This window comes from Sphaerodactylus townsendi, linkage group LG01, assembly GCF_021028975.2.
Source record: "Sphaerodactylus townsendi isolate TG3544 linkage group LG01, MPM_Stown_v2.3, whole genome shotgun sequence".
NCBI lineage: Eukaryota > Metazoa > Chordata > Lepidosauria > Squamata > Sphaerodactylidae > Sphaerodactylus > Sphaerodactylus townsendi.
The window spans coordinates 129816200-129837438 of NC_059425.1; the positions used below are offsets into that span (position 1 = coordinate 129816200).

Sequence of the window (21239 nt, forward strand, 5' to 3'; positions counted from 1 at the left end):
AGCCTATACCAAGCAGATTCACAGAATATACTGGCTTGGATGCAACAAAGGTCATGATTGCTGCAACACTTCCTCTGACTTGTGGGTTCTGTGCATTCTGACCCTCAGACCTGACTTCTAACTAGGGCAGAGCTGCCACATGGACATGTGGGACATAAGCTGTGAGTAGCCATCAATCTGGTCACGTGGGGGGCAGGTGATGAAGTCCCACACAGACTCCGTCCACGGGGAATAGGCCTGCTGAGGCCACCAGGCCAACAGCCTTGCCGGCAGGCCAGGCAAACCCCAAGGCCCACACTGAGGCAAGGCTGGCAGGCTCGGGGGAGGTTGGGCCAAGCTGGGCAGCGCCGGCTCCACTTGCAGGCAGCTTCCTGCCTTGGCAGAGGCAAAGGGCACTGGCCCATGTGGAGGCGAAGCTGCAGGACAGTGGCTTCGAGCTGCCCAGCTTGGGCCAAGCCTGCCAGCCTTGCTGCAGAACAGGCCTCGGGGCCTTCCTGGCCAGCTCAACAACCTTGCTGGCAGGCCAGGCAGGCCCCGAGGCCCACACTGAGGGCAAGGCCGGCTCTCCTTGCAGGCAGCCCTCCACCTTGTCAGGGGGCGCTGGCCCTCATGGAGGTGGAGTTGCAGGACAGGTGCATGACTACCTGTGTCTCTGAGCTGCCCAGTTCAGCCTGAGCTCTCCAGCCTTGCCTTGGACTCGGTGCGGGCCTTGGGATTTGCCTAGCCTGCCACTGAGGCTGTTGAGCTGACTGAAGCAGTTAACTTCAACAAACCCAACAGCCTCGCTGGCAGACCAGGCACACCCTACAGCCCACACCGAGGCCAAGGCAAGGCCAGTGGGCTCAGGGGAGGTTGGGCTGAGCTGGGTAGCTCTTAGGCCACCGGCTCTGCTGCAGGCGACCCCCCACCTTGGCAGGGGGGGCTGCTCACATGGAGGCGGAGCTGTGGGATGGGTGCACAGCCACCTTCACCTCCGAGCTACGCAGCTCAGCCCGAGCCTACTGGCCTCAGGGCCTGCCTAGCCTGCCAGCAAAACTGTTGGCTTCGGCCAACCCAACAGCCTCACTAGCAGGCCAGGTAGGCCCTGAGGCAAGGCTGGTGGGCTCAGGGGAGGTCAGGTCGAGCTGAGCAGCTCAGAGGCCATCAGCTCCGCTTACAGGCAGCTCCCCCCCCCCCCGCCTTGGCAGATGCAAGGGTTGCCAGCCTGTGTGGAAGTGGAGCTGCAGGATGGGTGCATGGCCCCCTGCATCACCGAGCCTTGGCCTGCATGGTGGTACCACTCAAATTGGAGAGTTCTTTGCTGTGTTTTCCTCCCTCCTTTGCTGTGGCACAGACACTGTTGCACAGCCCAATCTCATCAGATTTCCAAAGCTAAGCAGTATCATGTTAGTAAGTGCCTTATAATTGTCAGTATTGAAATTCAATGCGTGCAACTACTGTGAAAAATATGACTTGAAATTTGTCCCTGTTCTTTCCCTCCCTCCTCCCTCAGTCCTTTTCTTCCTGGCTCTGTGCTGTGTTTCCAATGCTGGGGGCAATTGCTGGGGGGTGCTGGATATAACACCATAAAACGTTTTCACAGCAGTAATAAAACATTTTGAAAACATTTTAAGTCATATGACACTTAAAACACTTTAAAGTGTTATAACAGTTGTTAAACATTTTGAAATCATTTTGAAAATGTCAAAAAGATTAATTCCATTAATTGCTATGTTCAGATTTGTGAATTGGGGCATGTTCTATAATGTGATGGTGACTTTGAGATGACCTGGTGCAAAAAAAATTGTTTGGTCAGAGGGGGAGGGTGGCCGCCAAGAAGGGGGATGGGAAACTCAGATTTTTGCCCCGGGTTCCATTTTTCCTAGCTATGCCTCTGCTTCTAACACTGAAACCTGACTCTTAGACGACTCAGCTCCCTTCTGTAACCTGATATCTCTGCCTGGCAGTTCAAGCCAGGACACAGGACTTCCACTGTTGTCAAAGGTAAACTGTTTTCTAACACACATACAGAAAGTGATATATTGTTTAATCATAGCCAGATGTTATCATCATACATGGTGTTGTATGAATTAGATACATAAGCCAGGCCCTGAATTCTTTCATCTGGAATTCTTCATTGCTAGCTGATGATACATACACAGAAAAATTTGAGAACTTCATAATATTTTTAGACAGAGCTTTTGAGAACTACTCAAGCTTTTTTGTAAAGGACTGCTGGTTTTACAACGGCCACAGAAATACTGTTTTGAGAGGACAGAACTGCTGTTTACTGTTTTTTATTGCAGGTTGAAATTTTTTAGATTTATTTTGCTACCTGCCTTGAGTTACAGTTCTCATGTTGTAAAAAAGGTAAAACAATAAATATTTTAATAACATGCTTTTATGCTGTTATTAATGTAGTTAATTGAAAATGTACCATAGTTTTGAACATTACGTAGAACAATTCAGCCATAAAAACCTTAATATTTGGATTTGTTATGTTCTTGTGGTTTTAACAGTGTAAGTACTGTTGCTTTTTTTAAAAAAAATGGTAGTTTAATTTTTCATCTTAAATTGAAGCTGAGTAGGCCTCTGATGAGACAGCATAGTAACCTCCCACATACATAAATAAATATCTTTTTTTAAAAAAAACCAACATATTTATTTGGGATATACCCTACCATAATAGTTAATTAATGCACCAAGTTTTTAAAACAGAAGATTGTTAAGAACTATCAAGCGATTCTCTGGAATAATAAAAGGAAAAAAAAAATACTAATTACTGTCATTCTCAGTAATGTGCTCAGTCACATCATGTCACAATTTTAATTTATTGTTGGAGAGAGATGTTAAATTAATATAGAGTTTCATTTCAATTAAACAAGATTAAATAGTTTTTATGATCTGGAGAGAGAAATATGCCTTTATGATATATAAGATCCTTTTTCAACCATGAGAATAAGATCCTTTTTCAACCATCGCTGATGTTACAGTTTACAGCTTCTTGGCAACATGTGATACTTAGGTTCATTCCGCCCAGCATATTTATAATGAGTTGCAATCATTATAACGAATTCGTTTTCCATTTATTAAAAGGGAAAACGAGTTCATTTATAACAATTGCAACTCATCCTAAATGTGGTGTGCGGAATGAGCCATAGACAAGTTATCAGAGATACAACATACCTATCTAAATGCAGCTGTCAATTACGACAAGAAATTCTTTAGTCAATTTTCTTTATCTTTCTGAAGTTTAATATAGTTGATGTTTTATGAAGAGACTTAAGAATCATTACTGGCTCTAACTTGTGGCTCAGGCTGGAAAAAATTAAGAAGTAACTTTGAACTTTAACACTTTCAGGGGCTCATACGTTCATTAGATGTGTGCATGTGCATGAAGTGCCATCAAGTGGCTTCTGACTCATGACTACTCTATGAGTCCGTGTCCTCCGAAGCATTCTGTCATTAACAGCCTTGCTCAGCTCTTGCGATTGGAGGGCTTTGACTTCCTTTATCGAGTCAATCCATCTATGTTGGATCTTCCTCTTTTCCTGCTGCCTTCAACCTTTCCTAGCATTATTGTTTTTTCCAGTGGGTGTTCTCTTCTTATTATGTGGCCAAAGTATGACAGCCTCGGTTTAGTTATTTTAGATTCTAGGGCTCAGTTCAGGCTTGATTTGATTTAATACCCACTTTTTCTTTTTGGTAGTGTCCCTAACCCTCTTCCAACACCATCTCTCATAGGAATCTACTTTCTTCCTTTCAGCTTTCTTCATGATCCAGCTTTCACACTCAAATACAGTAATGGGGAATATTATCGAATGAATTACCTTGAGTTTGGTTGCCAGTGACACATTGTTACCCAATAATCTTTTCTAGCTTCATGGCTGCCCTTCCTCGTCTCAGTTTCCTTCTGGTTTCTTTGTTGCAATCTCCTTTTTGGTTGATGATGGAGCCAAAGAATAGAAAGTCTTGAACAACTTCAGTTTCTTCCTTGTCCACCCTAAAGCTGAGTAATTTTTCAATAGTCATTACTTTTGTCTTATCAATATTTAGTTGTAGTCCTACTTTGGTACTTTCTGCTTTAACTTTCAGCAGTAGTGTTTTTTTCTCTTTTTCTTACATTTCAGTGAAGGGTGAAAAAGTATCGTAGAGATCACAGGCAGATTTTGAGCTGTTGCAAATTTGAGTAATGGTTTATTTGACCACCTGGTCCTATTTTGTGTAATACATTGTTACATTTTCCACCTCTACTGCTGACTTTGTAGTAAATAGGTCTATGTATTCTTAGCTCTAGAAGCAGATGGATATCCTGAATTACATCTGCTTTGAGATACTAGGTGGCCTTCTTGGTCAGCATATAGTTGAAGTTCTTTCCACTGAGAGTTGTTCTGACTAGTTACTAGCTCATCAAACGAATGTCATTTCCAGATTGAATCCTCTATTTTTTCTCTCTTTGTTGGGTTGTAAGCTGTATTACTTTTTTCTCTGTCTCTAAGCCTTGGCCTCTTCTAAGTTGCATTACCTTTAAGGTGGCCAGAAGCTCTTGTGCCATGAATTCTTTCTGTCCTCTCGCACTAAGAAACTGACTGAAATGGTCTTCAAGTGTGGGTTTTTTTGTTAATCATGGATAGCAGCTTTGAAACAGTCTTGGCTGCTAAGTGTAATATAACTTGTATAATTTGTTTGGCATCTAAGTTAAGGAAAATCCTAACTATATCTACTTTGGTAGGAAAACAGGAGGCAATTGTGCACATTTGCCAAATTTCAAGTGTTTTGCAGTCCTAACCGTAGAGAGACTGTAGTAATCCTCAAACATTATACTTGACTAATTGACTCAATATAAGTCTGGAGTAATATTTATGGGAACTGTAATTTAGCATAATTTGATATCTAGCAAAAATTTTGATGTGAAATATGGTATAGTGTATATGGCTACGATATACCAGGTACTGCTCCACTATAACCTGATAATCCAGTGTGGTTCATAAGTAGGTTTCCCTATCCTGCATCAGAAATATTTGTGAAAAATCTTAAAAGCCTGAAAATCAGTGTAGTTTCCATATTTTTAATAATCCTTGAATGAGTTACAATTTATTCATCATTTGAGAGCTCATGTTTTACAGATTTGACAAATCTGAGCGAGCCAATCTAACATACATAATTTATTCCCACAGTAAGGCCTTTTCTGCATGCACAGTTTACCACAGATTTTCCCTGTGGTCAGACCTTGCATCTTGAAAATGTTTTCTGTAAAATCGTTCTGCACATCTCCCCCCCCCCCCCTTATTTGGAGGTTCTCCTCCCTGGTCTCTTCAGTTGCATTTCTTCTACGCACTACTGCTGAAAATGTATTATTCCTAATGGTGGTGGGATGTCATCCATGACACAGAAGAACTGTCCCCTTTTGTTCAGGCACTCTAGTGTTATTGTGCAGTTTGAAACACCAGGTCAAAAATGTCTTTGTCTCCATTTCTATTATTGAGAACTACCAACCTAAAATGAAAGCCAAAACAACTCCAGCACTGTTACCTGAAGGAAGAGGAATATGAAGCCCACACTCACACAAAACCCACATCTTTCAGCCAGATTTGATCTTCAATAATGCATGATTGCAGCAGTCATTACGTATAGCAATTACTTCTAGTACTTTTTTCAGCTTCGAAATCGCTCTGCCCTAGTGTTTCAGTAGTAATTCGATATGAAATTGACAAAGCTGATCCCATCAACCATGCTAGTTGGTATCTCTTGATCAATGTTATGTCACTAGTTTGATATGACAAAAGAGGAAAAATTCTTTTGAAAATGGAGGCGGAGGAAAAAATGGCTGGAGGGGAGGTTGGGTTGGGTACTTGTACAAAATGAAAGCCAAAGCACACACAGCAGATGCATTATCTGAAGGAACAGAAGCACCCCCTACACACAACGAGAGAATACTACATGTTTCAGCCAAATTGGAGTCGCAGTAACACACAATCATTACTGCAAAAGTCCCATCAATTTCCTCCTGAAAAAACAACTTCCCTTATCAATTTCACTTGCTTCTAACTGAGGACATAGTGTATTTTTGCCTTAAGGTTACGTGAAATTGACCCAGCTAATACAATGGACTAGGGTTGTGTCTGTGCCCTAACGTTACATTGTATCCTGCCCACCTCCATGAATATTAATGCTGTTTGTGTGTATCTCTGACGGAAGTTTCATTGCAAGTTTAATATGATTTTAAAAACACTTTCGATAATGGAGGGGGGGGAGAAAATGGCTGAAGGGTGATTACACAGGGAGGTGGATAAGGGCCAGGTACTTGGTGGAGCAAATAAACAAAGACCATTTCAATATGGTCATATACCCAAGAGAAGCTGGCTTGGATTTGGATAGAAAAAAAATGTGGTAAAAGTGCTCAGGAAAACAACAGAGGAAAAATGAAGAGAAAATATTTCTGGAACCAAACAAAGGGGAAAAAAGATGTGGAATAAAAAGGGGGGAAATTGCATGGCAGCAAGATACATAGTAAAGTACTTATGCAGAAGGCTTAGACTTAGTTCCACCTATGCAACTGGGCACATTGAGCAACAAGCGTTCTCCAATTATTTTGGTCAGCTGCAATGAGTTCAACTTCACCCCATGAGATGCAAGCTTCATTTAGGTCTCCTGTGAAAGTCTGGCGCCTGGTCTACCTTGCTTTCACTTTCCTCCAGATGGTACCCATTACATCGTAGTCTTCAGGTGACAGTGACCTGGTAGGCATAGGATGTACCCAGCAAGACACAATCGTTGCTCAGTCACAATGTCCTGCAGCCTCTGTATACCATTTCTGGACAGAATTTCCTCATTTGTAATGTGGTCATGGTAAGTGACTTCAAGAATCTTGCAAAAGCACCACTGCTGGAACACGTTCAGTTTTTGGACCATTCTTGCAGTGATCTTCCATGTTTCACTGGCGTAAATTGCAGTTGGTACGATGATGGTGCTGAAGAGTCATATTTTCATCCTAGTATTAATGGTAGATGTTGACCAGATTTGGTGAATCCTCTGGAACACTGCCAGTGCTTTCTACAATTCACATCAGCTTTAACATCTCCATCACAGGCCAGTGTGCTACCAAGGTAAGCAAATTGTTCTACTTCTTCAATATGTTGTTGGCTGACAAAAGCGGTATGTGCATGGGAGCACTGCCAATCTGCATAACCTTTGTCTTGTCACCGCTGATCTTCTCAGCCTCCCTTTCCAGGTTAGTAGTCCTGTTCTGGAGGCATTTCTTGGTGTCAACCAGCAGGGCGATGTCATCGGTGAAGTCCAAGCCAGTGAGCTGAGATTGATCTTTCCACTGAATGCCAATGTTCATTCCATTCATCGCTTTCTTCATGACAGAGTCCACAATGAGAAGGAACAGAAGTGGTGAGAAGGTGCAAACTTGTCTTACTGCAGTCTCAATGGTTAAAAAATCAGTGGTGCCATTGTCAGTTCTAATGCAGCAGCTGACGTTGCCCTTTTGGTGACAGAAAGAGACACTGGTATTCCAGTGAAACTGTCGCCTCTATCATGCTTCCAAAAATGTTAGGAACATCATGCCATTTCAGAAATGGGCTTAGAGAAAAACAGACCCCCTTTGGGTGTGTTGGGGAGGAGGGATTGCTAGATCCAATTAGCCAGAAGTCTCCATGTGTTGTATGATGTGGCACTTAATCAGTTAAAGTATATAAACATACAAAAAATAGAGCAGTAAGAATTTTGTAAGTCCTTTTATTATAAACTGTACATATGCCTGTAATATAAATGGAGGCACATTGTATGAACTTGAGAGTTGTCATAGCACAGCCTTTTGAAGCTTGGTTTGTAAAGCTCTATGTTATAAAAATGAAGTTGTTCCCTGGTCACTAGGGTGATCTTCAATTTTGTTCAGAATATGAAGGAAACTGCACATTTTCAATTATGAGTGAGCACATTTTCCCCATCACTTTGAAATGAAACAAGTTTACTTTAAGGAAACCAAGAATTGAGCTGTGAGAACTGGGCTTTCATCAAATGGGTAGAGTACTGAGCTATACAATAACTTGGGAATCTTAATGTCTAGATTCTCAGTTCTCAGACGATTACATTCAGGGGACCACCACTTGTAAAATATCAGCCTCCTACCATGTGTGTATGATGTGTTTGTCTGTTTCATGTGGTATTTTACATTAGATGGTAGCAGTAGAAAATCAGGTATTTGGTTGACTTGTAGCCATTAATGTTCGATGCCTTTCAAAATATTTTTTTTAATGCAAACATAGCTAAGATAGCTATGAGATGCATCTTGCTTCTGTGGCCACTCATGTATTCTTGGTCTTGGCTGTTCTCACTTAATATTTTGTAAAATCCTTGGCCAAATGTTATTCAGCATAAACTCTTATGATGGGACATCTGTCCAGATATGAAGAACTATTCGCATCCTAAAATGCTGTTCCTGGTCTCTACTGGATCCAAACCCACATGATGAAATATTCCAGAAACAGGAAACCAGGGAAAGAGGCTGCCACAGCATCAGACAGCAAAAGAGTTAAGCAATATAAAAGTTTACAGACAATCTAAATGAATTTGAAAATTAACTGAATTCTTAACATTGATCTTCACCAAAGAAGATGCCTGCAGATTATCCCAAACTACTCAGGATTGTGAAAACAAAATTGAACTGCTCTGGATTAAAAAAAAAGGTTTCTTCAAGCTGCATGAGGGAACAATAGAATGGGAAATGGAGGCAACTAAACTGTTTTCCACTGGAAGTTTAAAGTGCTGTCAGTTGTGGGGTGGCGGAAGAGAAAATAGCATGCTTTTACATTAGAAAATAGTCCTGAATGATTATGAAAATTATCATTCATTTTTAAGTGCTGCCATCGCCAAGACCATTATTCTGTTCATATTTAAACATGGCTTGATGGGCAGGGGGGAGCAGGAACCCTCCGGGGGGGGGGGGGGGGGGGATCTTCAGGCTGCCTTGCCGATATAATGGCAGCAAGGCACAGCAAGCAGGGAAAGCAAGAACCCGTGAGGGGAGGAATCTTCAGGTCACCGAGACAGGAGGCAGCGGCAATGAGGCTTGTCAGGCAGGGAAAGCAGGATGACGAGAGGGAGCACCTAGGCATCCGCAGATGGAGGAATTCACCTATAGGCAGCCCCCACACCATGGCAGAGCCGTGCAGTGCCCCATGCCCAGCCTCTGGGGGGGAGGGACTGCAAAAGTGAATGGGGGGGGAGGAGCAGAACTAGGTAGCCTCCAGGGCCCAAGCAGAGCACTGTACAACAAAGAAGGTTCAGCATATGGTGAATGAATACACAACTGTACTTCAATTTGTCAGTGGAAAAGAGTATAGCCAGAAAACACATTTTGGGGATATGATGGCTATTTTAATGAAAACATTAACTCCTTATGTGACAGAGGTGAAAAAGGCAAAGCTTTCCTATGCTAGGGATTAGTAGGAAAGTGAGTATAAAACCCAGTATCATGATATCCATTGTCCAGCCACAATTGTACGGCTCTGATCATCAAATCTCAAAAGCAGTATTGTAGAATTTAGACATTTTACTTTAGGGGAAAAAATGGTAAGAGGAACATGATAGAGGCTTAAGCCTATGTAGGATATGGGAAGAGTGGATAACCATTTCCTTCTCCCACAGTGCTAAAATCCAAAGAAATTGGTAGGCAGTTCATTCAGTATCGACAGGATAAAATACTATATCACAGTTAATAAAATTCATGTAGTAATGGCCACCAGCTTAATTGGCTGAAGGGGAACTTGGCAAATTAATGCACAACATCTGTCCATGGCTAAACTCCCCACCCCAAGCAATATGCCACTGAATATGTTTTGTTGAGAATGTTTCCTTTTTGGGGTGTGTGGGGATCTCTGGGACACCTGGCTTACCACTGTGGGAAACAAGATACTGGATGGCTTTCAGCCCCATTCAAAGGGGTGGGGCTGAAAGGGCTTGACAGAGCGGTCCAGCTTTCCACCAGTGCATTTGCCCTCTCTGGAGCACTTACCCTGGCAGAGGGAGATAGATGCACTGGCGGCCACACATCCTGCAGCTCCCTAACCCGGAAGTTCGGACCTTGGTAGGGCTACACTGGTGTCCTCAACTGCCAGCAGGCGGGGGGGGGGGGCAGGCTGGGGCATTTCTGGGCTAACGTTGGTGGGCTTTTTCTCAAGGTTTAGGGCCAGTTATGCAGTGCACCAGCCCTCAAACATACACCACCCTTTTGGCAACATGTGTCTTTTAAATCCTATGGGGCTTTCTCGCAGCGGGGAATTTTGGAGTTTTCTTGAGCTCCCTGCATTGTTGGAAAGCCCTACTGGAGGCAGCAGGGCAGTTCTGCATCCTGCCACTTCCAGATTTGGAAGGGGCTGCCCATCAAGGGTGGTTCATTAGGCTGTGGAGTGCAAACTCTTGGACCCACATGGCTTATTAAATTCCAAATAGATTCTTCTTATAAACTGGCAGGCAGGATAGTTGCCCCTGCCGAAACTCCCCATTTCTCCTTACATTTAGGAAGCATTTCTTGTTGAGTCTACTTTGAACACATTCTTATTAGTTGCTTTTTCAGGGTTCTGCTTGTCAACTTATTCCTGCTTAGCGGAAGGTATCGGATGCCAAAGCCCCTCTCAGTAACAGCGAGACTTTTAGCAACAGAATTATAAAACACTGAGATAGCTAGATGAAAATATTGCTCTCCACTTTCATAAAGCCCAAATTCAAAAGTGTTCTATAAAATTCTAACGTCAAGTACAAAGGGATATTCAGACTCAGTGAAAACGGCCAGGGACAGATACTCAAAAGTGTTACTTGAATGATGCTTCAGAACAATGACCAAATTTAGAATTTCAACACAAATATTTTTTAAAATGTTAAGATGTTAAATGTTGCAAATGTTAGAACCACTTTTACACTATGTTCCATCAGTTATCATTTTAAGTGACAAGTCCCCTTACTTGAAACGGTGAGCAGTAGTTGTCTTTCTGTTTTTCTTCGCAGCTTTTGCCAAGTGAATGTTCTGGAGTTAAATCTTATCCCTTGCATTACTAATTCATGGTTCAGTGCAAAGCCCTAGGCGCACTGCCCTGTGATTGCCAATCAGCGTAAGCAAGTAAATCATATTCTGATTCCATCTTTGCAACATGCAGACATTAATCTTGACCACTTTAAAACTAGAATATACAAGACATCACAAAAGTTTGCCTTTTGTTCTCCCTTCACCTGTGTCCCCAATTCTGTCAGTGAACAGCTCCACTTATTTGCCTATTCTAAGTCCAGCAAAAACATGAAGTGTGATTCCAGCTAACCTTGTCTCTCCTGTGAGGCAAAAGTGAGGAACACCAAGTTGTTCAGAAGCTTAAAAAGCACCTCTTTTCACAGGTGCAGATGAGAAACACTGAAAATACATGGAGATCACATTTTTAAGATTTTTGATTCACCAAAGCCTAGTCAACAAACACAAAATGCCAAGTATTTTCATGCCTTTTGAGAAATCTAGTCTCCTTTCAGTTCTATCCTAGAATTTAAAAAGCCTCGTTCTAGAAAGACAGAAGCAGTCTGTTCATTTTATATATATACATATGGTCAGTTAAAAGCTTGTTAGATTTTGTTCTAGGTTCCTTTCACACGAACATTAGACTCAACGAATTGCGGAAGTGAATCTGAATGTAGCATCCCTTTTTCCAAAGATGTTAAATTGCATATGTTCTTACTAAATTACAACGCATTGTATTTTTGCAAAGCACTTTGGAAATGGAGAGATGTGGCAGGTCCTGGCCAGATAAGCTGTGTAAATGTTTCCAGAATACCTGGATAATAGTCTCCCTTGGAAGTATCGGCTGAGAGGGAGAATCAAGCTTCATTGTTACAATTCAGTCCTTTTTGTTTAGCATTTTTATTTTCCTCCACAGTGTAACACAAGGAAGAATTCTGCATTAGTCTTTCCTTTGGTTGGTTTGAAGGTGAAATTCAGGCCAAAAGGGAATGTGGTCTCTTGTCAGCCATGTTCCTTTCTCAAATGTTGCCAATCTTGTGATGAGGCACTTGCAAAGGCTGCAGGTTTGGGCAGGTGGAGTAGGGAGCCGGAAGGAAGCACGCTGCTATTCCATTAGAAGCAAAAGGCAAGGTGGGCCCATAGAAAACTTCTTCTTTTCCTTCCCTGCTAACATCCAGCACCTATATAGGCCAAAATGAAAAAAAAATGGGTGAGAACAACAACGTTTTATCAAATGTTAAATGCTGATAGCATTTAGTAATGTCAGTGGAGAGGCACTTTTCTTCTTTGGGCTTCAGATGGTTTATCACTTCCATATAATCCATGTTACATTTTGTTAAACAGAAATGAAACACTGGCAGTATTCAGAACCCTACAAGATACAGCTATGCAAGAATCAATTACTGCACTACTGCGTCACTGTTTCAGGCCTGGTAGAATGAACTATATTACTTCAGCCTGCAAATGGCATGTGAGTCACACTTATATTTTCTTCAACCTCAACATTCCTTTCAATTACGAGAGGCAGAGCAGCTTCCCTTTCTTCCCCCTTTAGGGCGATTAGCACTGCAAGGACTCCACTTAAAGAAGGGAGAGTCTCCCCTCCCACCACTCACAATATGGTCTCATGCATCAATTATATTTAAAACTGAGGGTCCATTCCAGCCTGTTGGCAGTCAGATAGAAGGAAACCCCTTTTTGCTTGTTTTCTGCATCTAAGGATTTATGCCACTGTGGAAGGCGCAAGAGGCCATTCAACCATCTCAGTTTTCAGTTACCTCACTGTATTACAAGTATAGACTTAGACATTCTACAGAAGCTAGAGGAGGTCTGCTGAGCGGTTCACAGTAAATGGAGCCTTGCAGACTAGTGTTCCTTGAAACATGTTACAGCATTAAAAATTGAGAGTGAAAAGTCAAGAGGTACTGGGTAGGGAGACGTAGTGCTATGATAGCAGACTAGTTACACTGTTGTACAGTCTTCATGATTCGGCAATTGGATGGTGTTACCCAGCTTTCACAGGTTGTGAACTTATTTCTAAAGAATCTCCACCAGCTGCTAAGAGTGTAACAGCACACAACTATTTTAAAGTAGAAATGGGGAAAATAACTCGGCTTGGCAATGCAGAGGCAGGCTGGGTAGGGATCTTTTTAGACTATGTATACCAGAAATGGCTTGAAACGTATCTGCAGAGAATTCACAAAAGACCAAATTGCAGTTTAAATATTTTTATATAAATTTTGGTTGCAAACAATCTCACAGTAAGAAGTCAAGGCACATACACACAGTTCCTAGGATATAAACAGGGAGGAGAAGATAGGTGGGATGATAGCACAGGAGTTGGGTGGAAGCTAGGGACTATAATCAGCTACTCTAAATTCAGTCATTGAAGAAGATCTTGTAGAAGGCAAGGTATCAAATGACCAGCATCTGAATCCAGGCAAAGGACGATATCATGTCTCAACCCAACCAGACCAAGAGAGGTACAGGCTAGTATTGAGCACTGGAGTTGGGGTGAACAGTACTTTTATACCCTTTTGCACGGGTAGGGGCGGGAGCTAGTGAGTTTTAAGTTTCATTTTCCTAAATTCTCTGGTGGGAGCATTGTTATCTCTTGCTATCTCCATTGTTACTCCCATGCTATAGACTTCATTGTTACTCATACTTCTATTCAGATGCCCTCAACTATTGACCTGGTTGCCTTCTTTGTTACTCACAGACAATGTTTCTTCACCCACCCTGGACACTCCAACAGATATATATACTCCACTTGCTTTCCCAACATTAGATCCTCTGAAGATGCCAGCCACAGATGCAGGCGAAACGTCAGGAGAGAATGCTGCTAGAACACGGCCATACAGCCCGGAAACCACACAGCACCCAATTAGGATGCATGCTTAGTCTACTTAGTTCAGAAACTACAGCTTAGCAAAAAAATGCTGCTGACCTCAGAAACATTGCATCTTATTTCTCTTTCATTCCTGAAACCAAACTGAAATGCTAACTTTGACTATGGTTGTGGGGTACTGAAAAAAATGTCAAAAATATCAAGATATTGGAACCCTAAGATGCATTAGAGATCCCGTACATAAACTGTATTTTAAACAGCTGTGTGGCCTTGAATCTGATGTCAAAAGGACTTATACATATTGTAATTAAATAAATACACTGATGTAGAAGCATTTTGCCTGGTACGAAGTAGACAGTGACCACCTTTCAGTCATTGCTATCTAAAGCCATTATGGGACCGATGAGGAGAAAATTAAATAACAATGCAGTCTATACCTCATTAAAGAAATGTTTGGTTTGCATAACATCTGTAATATTCTCATTACAAGGGGTTTCATGCCACTGATGGAATAAAAAAATGAAAATTAATCATTTAAAAGCAAACTTCCAACCGATCAGCTTCATATCTGCCGTTTTAAAAATCTGCTTTAAAAAAATCTACCTACGTGGGGAAGAGCAAGTTTACGAAACATAGAAGTGTTCTGCAGTGACTAAGGACTTCATCCTTATGTTGCATTATCTGAAATGGGTTATGTGAGCCAAGTGGTGAAGGGTCTCTCAGAAGAGAAGCAATTTTTTAAAAAAACCCTGCTGAAAAATGTAAAGTGAAAAAAAATGTACCACTGAAGATGGCTACTGAGGAGCTTCCGCTGACAGCACAAAAACTCATATTTTGCCCACAGATGCATGACAAGCAACAGTGTCTAATGTTTACAGAATGCCTTGAAGAGGGCAGAGAATGTGTGCTTCTTCTGAATTTAATTTGGAGGGCAGAGCATCAGCAATGAAAGGGCTGGAGCCAAAGGCTGTGATCCAGCTGGGCAAGTGACAGCCTTGGTGAAACCAATGTTACCTGCGTGTACTGATAAGAGCAAAAGTGCAACAAAAAAAAAAAAACCTTGGTAGAAATATTGGTCTTTTGGTCAATTTGCATCTATGCAAACATATGAACACTGTCCCCCTTCATGTTTATTTTGCGACTCGTTATGTTCTAAGTTCTCAAGAAATCTGCTCCAGAAAATAACTGTGTTCTTCCTCTCAACACCACTGCGAATGCTAAAAAGAAAACTCTACAATTTGTTACCATTCCAACTTGGACAATTAAGTCTGAAGACCTGACATGGAGCCTACAGAAAACGAATCATTGTAATCATCTAAGAATGCATTGCAGTTGCATGAGATGGGTCTTAATGCATTCCTACCCAAAGTCTTCCTCTACATTAACAGACCTAGTCAGTTGCCACAAGCCTGCTGTGCTTCTCTGTGCTCTCTGCTTGACTTACTGATTTAGCATCAACAGTGTGCTGAATGTTTACATGCCAATGCAGAACCCTACAGAACAGACAAGCACTTCTTAAACTAATGCAGATTTTTCTCAATAGTCTCAGAAGAGCTATTCAAAAATATTATACACTTTACTGAACCTAAGAGTCTTTACAGTCATGCTCTATTTTTTTTTAAAAAATGAATTAACTCTACCATTACCTGGAAAGGTTGTTTATTGAATGTACTATCCCAGTGCAAATGGAAGCTGGCACATAGGGTGGGATTCATCATAGCCAGTCTTTAGCAAGGATGTTCAACACCTTTCCAACCTCTGTAACATCCTGACAATCAATGATGCAAGGACCCCTACTTCCCCCATGTCTACCAAATATTGCACAAAACCACATCAGTGCACACACAAAACTGCACACTTCTATGAGATGCTGTAAAAAGAAAAAATTAATCAGGCTCACATAAAGAAATATGGTTGGAAGAAAATGATGTGCTATGTCTGTCCCAACTAATATTGCCCAGTTGCATGGGCCATCACCATGGCTATGATCCTCTGGGGGTCCTCTAACATTTGCAGACTTATAATGCAAACTATCACTGCCACTGACTGTATTCTCCTTCCACTAGAAACTAAGGCTAGATTAGGCATTATTCTTGATTACCAGCCACATAGCTCCCCAGTGGGTAGACGTACTGTCAAATGTGCTGGAGACCTGAGACCGATCATTCTGGGAGACTTCAACATTTATGTTAACAATATCTTGCCAGAACCAGCTCAGAATTTTATAGCTTCTTTGGCTGAATCTCTTCCAAATCATGACTGACCCAACACATGAAAGAGGTCGCACTCTGGACCAAATCTTTTGCACTAAGCCTTTAAGGGAAGGTTGCATTTCAGGGCTGGAGATACTTATACTATGCTTCAATTCTCACTGGTGGTTTCCAGACTTCAACAACCCTAACGCATGGTTTACTGAATGTCCATTTTTGTTGACTGCACTGACACATTCTATGTAATCCACCTCTCTTCCTTGTCTAAAACTATTGTCTCAGTTTGAACAGCTACCCTGTAAAAGATAACCTTGTCAGTCATTTAGAGAGATTTCAAAAAGTAGCCTAAGTCACTCACCTGAATACATGCCAGAGGCTCATTTGTCCAAATGGAGTAGCCACCAACTAAATATATTCTGCCATTGTGAACAGCAACTCCAGATTCATTTTGGCCTAAAAGAGAAAAATAAGTCACATCTATGTTCAGTTTAACCTCCCTTACCACTGGAGGTTGGAACTTGTTTATTGAAAGAACCTGCACATAGAATTGGCTGTGAGGGGTTAGGCTTCAGCATTGCTGCCTATAAAAGGAACGAGAGCCATATAACCCTTCTTTTAAGTGTACAAACTGAACTGATGGCAAAGATTATCATTACTTGCCTGTTAACATACTGAAGCTGCAGCGGGTCCACTGGTCGCTATCTATATTGTAGGAGTCTATGTGTCGTACAAGAATGCGATCATTGTTATAGTCCAGGTCATTGCCTCCTAAAACATACAGCTTTCTTTGAACAGCAGCCATGGAATGGTACACTCTCCTCTGCAACATGGGGCTGCGGCTTAGCCATTTATTCTGCATGCATAAGGAGGGAAAAGAGAATTCATCTCACATTTTTATTACGGATATACCACAGATGGGATTGGATCCAGAGGAAATTTTTGCTTTCTGTGGTTTTCATTAATCCCCCCCCCCCCCCTCCCAAGGCAAACCTCTGCTCGTCCTTCATACTGCTCCTACAGGTTCAGTTTTTGGGGACTGCAGCATGAGGGGACAAGTGAGGAAATCCCAGTGCCCTGATTGAAAGTATTTGTAGATCTGGGTTGGGATCCAACTCATACTTCTGCTTTAACTGAAGTGCAATATGGTTTACAAGTAAGATTATCCATAGCAATAAACACCATTTAAAAATAGTAATTATTGCTCTCTATATAATTGAATAGCTGGAATTGAAATTTTGTGTCCATAATTTTATTACCTTATAAAAGTAAGTAAATGATATTGTGCATCAGAGTAAAGCAGAGACAAGGTACTTCTGGTGTGCTGTTTGAAGAGTGGACAGCAGCGGTAAGCATAAAAAGGCAAAAGTAAAAAAACAACTGCTCTGTGTAGCCACCATAATGTATAGCTTTCTATTATACTGTGTAGTATCTGACTAGAAGGAATTAATATTTGCATTAGCAGTCCAGTCCCTTGACACAGAGGTATAGACACCATCTGCTTTGCAAAGCCTGCCTGCATCCCCTGATTATATCTTAGCTTCCTCCACAGCAGTGACTGCCAGGTAAGCCGCCAAGCACTGCAAAGGCAAAGAAACAGAGGGGCCTGGTGGGGTCATTCCTAATAAGCCAGGGTGTGAATACTAATCAGCAGTGGAGAAGCAGAGGTCACCCCAGCCTGCCTGTTGGCAGGTAGCTGTGTGCTCTGTGGCAGATGGTAGGCATTATCAGCACTCCACAAAGGCCTAGTGCAGAAACAGGCACTAGCACCAAATGATAGAGTTATTGAGATTCTGTGCAAGACACAAGCAGATGTGAGGTTCTTCCAGTGCCCACCGTATACAATGCCAGCAGAATTTTTAAAAAGCATGTGTGTACAAACACGAAACAGACCTCATTTGAAGAATGCTCACACACACACACTACTTTTAACCGTTTATGAATTGGGCTTTGGCTTAAAAGTGGTTACAATATACAGAAGTGAATTTGAAGGACACAGATGCTGAACCTCAAACAAGAGAGCAAAGTATTTAACTCCTACAAAAGAATCATGAAAACAACCCTTGGATCACCCTGCACCAGGCCATTTGTCACGTTACAGAAAACAACTGAACATACTTTCTGTTCTATTGACTTTAAACTGACACTGCAATTACTGAAAAAGGGTAATTATGAATCACTATCAATCTGCATGGGGGAAGATGTGGTCAGCTATTTAGGGAAGGTATGGTCCCACTCTCATTCAAGTGTTTCTAACTGCTCTTTACATGTGAAAGCAGTATAGCCAAAATATGCTAATTTTCTATATAGCCTAACATCTGGATTAGCCTCTGGGAGCCTCAGGTCTGAATCATCACTCTGCCCTTGATAAACTCTCTCAGCCTAAGCTACTTTGCAGGGTTGTTGTTGAGGAAGGGGAGAAAAGTGGGGTATAAATGTTTCTCAATCCTACAGAAGTTACTTGTGATCCAGAGCTTCTTCAGTGTGCCTGTAAACTGCAAGGGGAAAACCTGCAGTGGTTACTGTGGCACTCTGGCATGAAAAAGGACTGCATCCCAATTCCCTAACATGGAGCACTGTGGTGCATAAAGTGACAGATGAGATTTAACTACAGAACAGTTTAATAGCACCTATCAAATAATGTTATACAAATATCTGCAGGATAAAAACTTACTTGTGTGGGATCATACACCATTAGTCTGTTCTGATATTGTGCTGTATTTGTTACTCCTCCTATAATAAATATTTGCAGGGTTACATAAGTATTGAAACACACTTGATAAAGCAAGTTATTTGTCACTTAGGAAACATTAGCATGTTAATATAAACCACACAGTAGTCTCACTAGTTTCAAGTTATACTTTCTAGCTTTCTTTTTCACCTTGCGAAAAATTAACAATATAGCGAACAGGTTTATACCACCATCAGGCAATGTGAGCCATATTCTTTCCAAACTGAAGGTATGTCAAAGTCTGAGTTCAAACTCTTGTGCTGACACATGATTCCTTGAGCCCAAACACTCAGAGCAAATTATGCAAGCATCAGTTCACCAGACACAGGAAGTAGTAACCCAAGCTTCATTATGCCATAAATATTTGCGGGTAATTTGTCCGCAAGAAGAAAGCCTTGCCCTAAACCAGGGGTAGGGAACCTGCGGCTCGAGAGCCGCATGCGGCTCTTCTGCCCTTGCACTGCGGCTCCACGAGCCGAGCCGCTGGCCCCATCCTTGCCCACCCTGCAGGCAGCAGGGTGGGCGCACCAACTGCCTGCGGCCGGCTGGGCTGCGCCGCGGGCTTCCCCTCTTGCCTTCCCCGTTGGAGCGGGGGGGGGCGCTTTCCCAGCAGCTGGCGAGGCCGAGCCACTGGCCCCATCCTTGCCCGCGCTGCAGGCAGCAGGGCGGACGCATCCATGCGCTTCTCAGAATGAGCGGAGTAAAAGGTAAAAAAAACCAATATATACAGCGTTATCTTTATTTTAAATGTCAAAAATTATTTGCGGCTCCAAGTGTTTTCTTTTCCCACGGAAAACGGGTCCAAATGGCTCTTTGAGTGTTAAAGGTTCCCTACCCCTGCCCTAAACTATGATTCAAACTGTATCATGTAAGATACTAAAGTTTTAAGTTGTTCCCTTTGCCCACTGCCATTAAGTTTTTATGATGTCACAGAACGTTCACAGCATTCATTAAACCCTGCTCAACAAAATAATTTTGTTAAGCTGTTTTGAAGGGAAAAGATAATTTCCCTCTTCGGGGACCCTTTTAACAGGTCTGCAGTTTACAGAATTATTGGGTTTCTTTTCTCCCAGCAATCACATATATGTAGTGGATATGATTCTATGGTACTCTTTTACAGTACACAGCATTGCTTCAAGAACTACAACAGCATTCAAAACAGCAAAAAAGGGAGGAATGGCCATCCTGCTGGGCAAGGGAGGGACAGAGTCACGACAGGCCCCAAGGAGCAGCAGCTGCTTTATACTTTTATCAGAAATTGTTACTAAGCAAGGAGGGGGGGGGGATATGAAGGAGCAGAAGTGAGGAGTCTCTAAAAAGAGAGATCTCTTGATCTATTATTAAGCAAGGACTAGGATATAGGGAAGAGGGAGTGATTGTGAAAGGGAGTGCCTAACTAGCCAAACATTGCTTCACATGCGTTAGAAATAGCAAAGTGGAAGTCACAGGCTTTCCTTGATTTCCCTCAGTCACTGCTCTCAAGAAGCAAGCTCTGTTTACACTATAATACTCATTGCAGTATTCAGCAATAATCGGGCATTCAGTAGTTGTATCAAAAGGAAAACAAAAGGACATTTACAAGTCTAGATTTTGGGGAAGGGATGGCAGTTCTTCTGTAAGGTCACTTCAATTCAGGGTAGATGGAGGTTCGGTGTGATGGCTTGCATGAGATTTTGCATCTGGGTTTCTTTTCTTTCTTTTTTTTGAGGTTCTCTTTGAGCACAACATACTTCTTGAAAGAAGAAAGTATAGGGGAGGAGGAATCAGTGAAAAGATGGTCCAGGAGTCAGAGAAGCCAACCCAGGAGATAATACTGCTAGTGAAGGAAATGTACATTGCGTACACTGAGTAAATTGTGTTCTTTTGCCCTATCAGATAGGGTTGAAGTCTATCAAAATTCCCTCTAACAGAACCCACAAATGATAAAAATATTTGCACAAGAGACCTTTCCGGTAGATTGGACCCAATAAACTGTCTGGATGAAAATCTACAAATCTATAGCACCTGTCAGGGTGATGGTAATAGAACTACTTTTCCTCTGTGGGTCTTGTTTTCCATCCATGCACACATACCTCTAGAATAACTACATTCCTTTTGCATCCTTTGCCTCATTTTTTAAGACTCATCTGCCAAAATGAGATGCTTTGGATTTGCATACAGATTTGACTACACAAAAATAGATGAGAAATTAATAACAGTCTCTATATGTTTTAATTTTCCCCCTCCCTAGATCAGATACCCTTGCCTCCAGCTTTGAAAGTCATCAAGCTGATTTGCCTGCTCTTAGATTTAGGCTGCCACATGCTGCTACACTGCCCCCTGCAATCACGGCATTTTGCAGAGAAAGATTCCATGCCTTCCCTGCCTACAATTTCATATTTTATAGATTGGCAGTTCTGATCTCTCCTCTTGTCTCCCCCCACCCTTCACTTCTCCCCAGGGGGATAATCTGCATCTTAACAGCTTTCT

The 21239-nt window shown here is 42.0% G+C and overlaps 1 protein-coding gene across 3 annotated transcripts in view; it reads right to left on the reverse strand.

Moving 5' to 3' along the window:
* Positions 1 to 7705: 7705 nt before the first annotated feature.
* The window catches only part of KLHL32 (kelch like family member 32), a 101770-nt gene continuing 88236 nt past the window's right edge, over positions 7706 to 21239 (reverse strand). For 2 of the 3 annotated variants that reach the window (XM_048494102.1, XM_048494095.1), the window contains 4 exons: positions 18714 to 18772; positions 16703 to 16895; positions 16401 to 16495; positions 7706 to 12165 (listed from right to left, as the gene is read on the reverse strand). In XM_048494102.1, coding sequence (XP_048350059.1) covers positions 12004 to 12165; positions 16401 to 16495; positions 16703 to 16895; positions 18714 to 18772 — 509 coding nt within the window. In that variant the 3' untranslated portion in view covers positions 7706 to 12003. Of the gene's footprint in view, positions 12166 to 16400; positions 16496 to 16702; positions 16896 to 18713; positions 18773 to 21239 lie in introns of those variants that run through there. The other variant, XR_007244297.1, reaches the window with a different exon arrangement.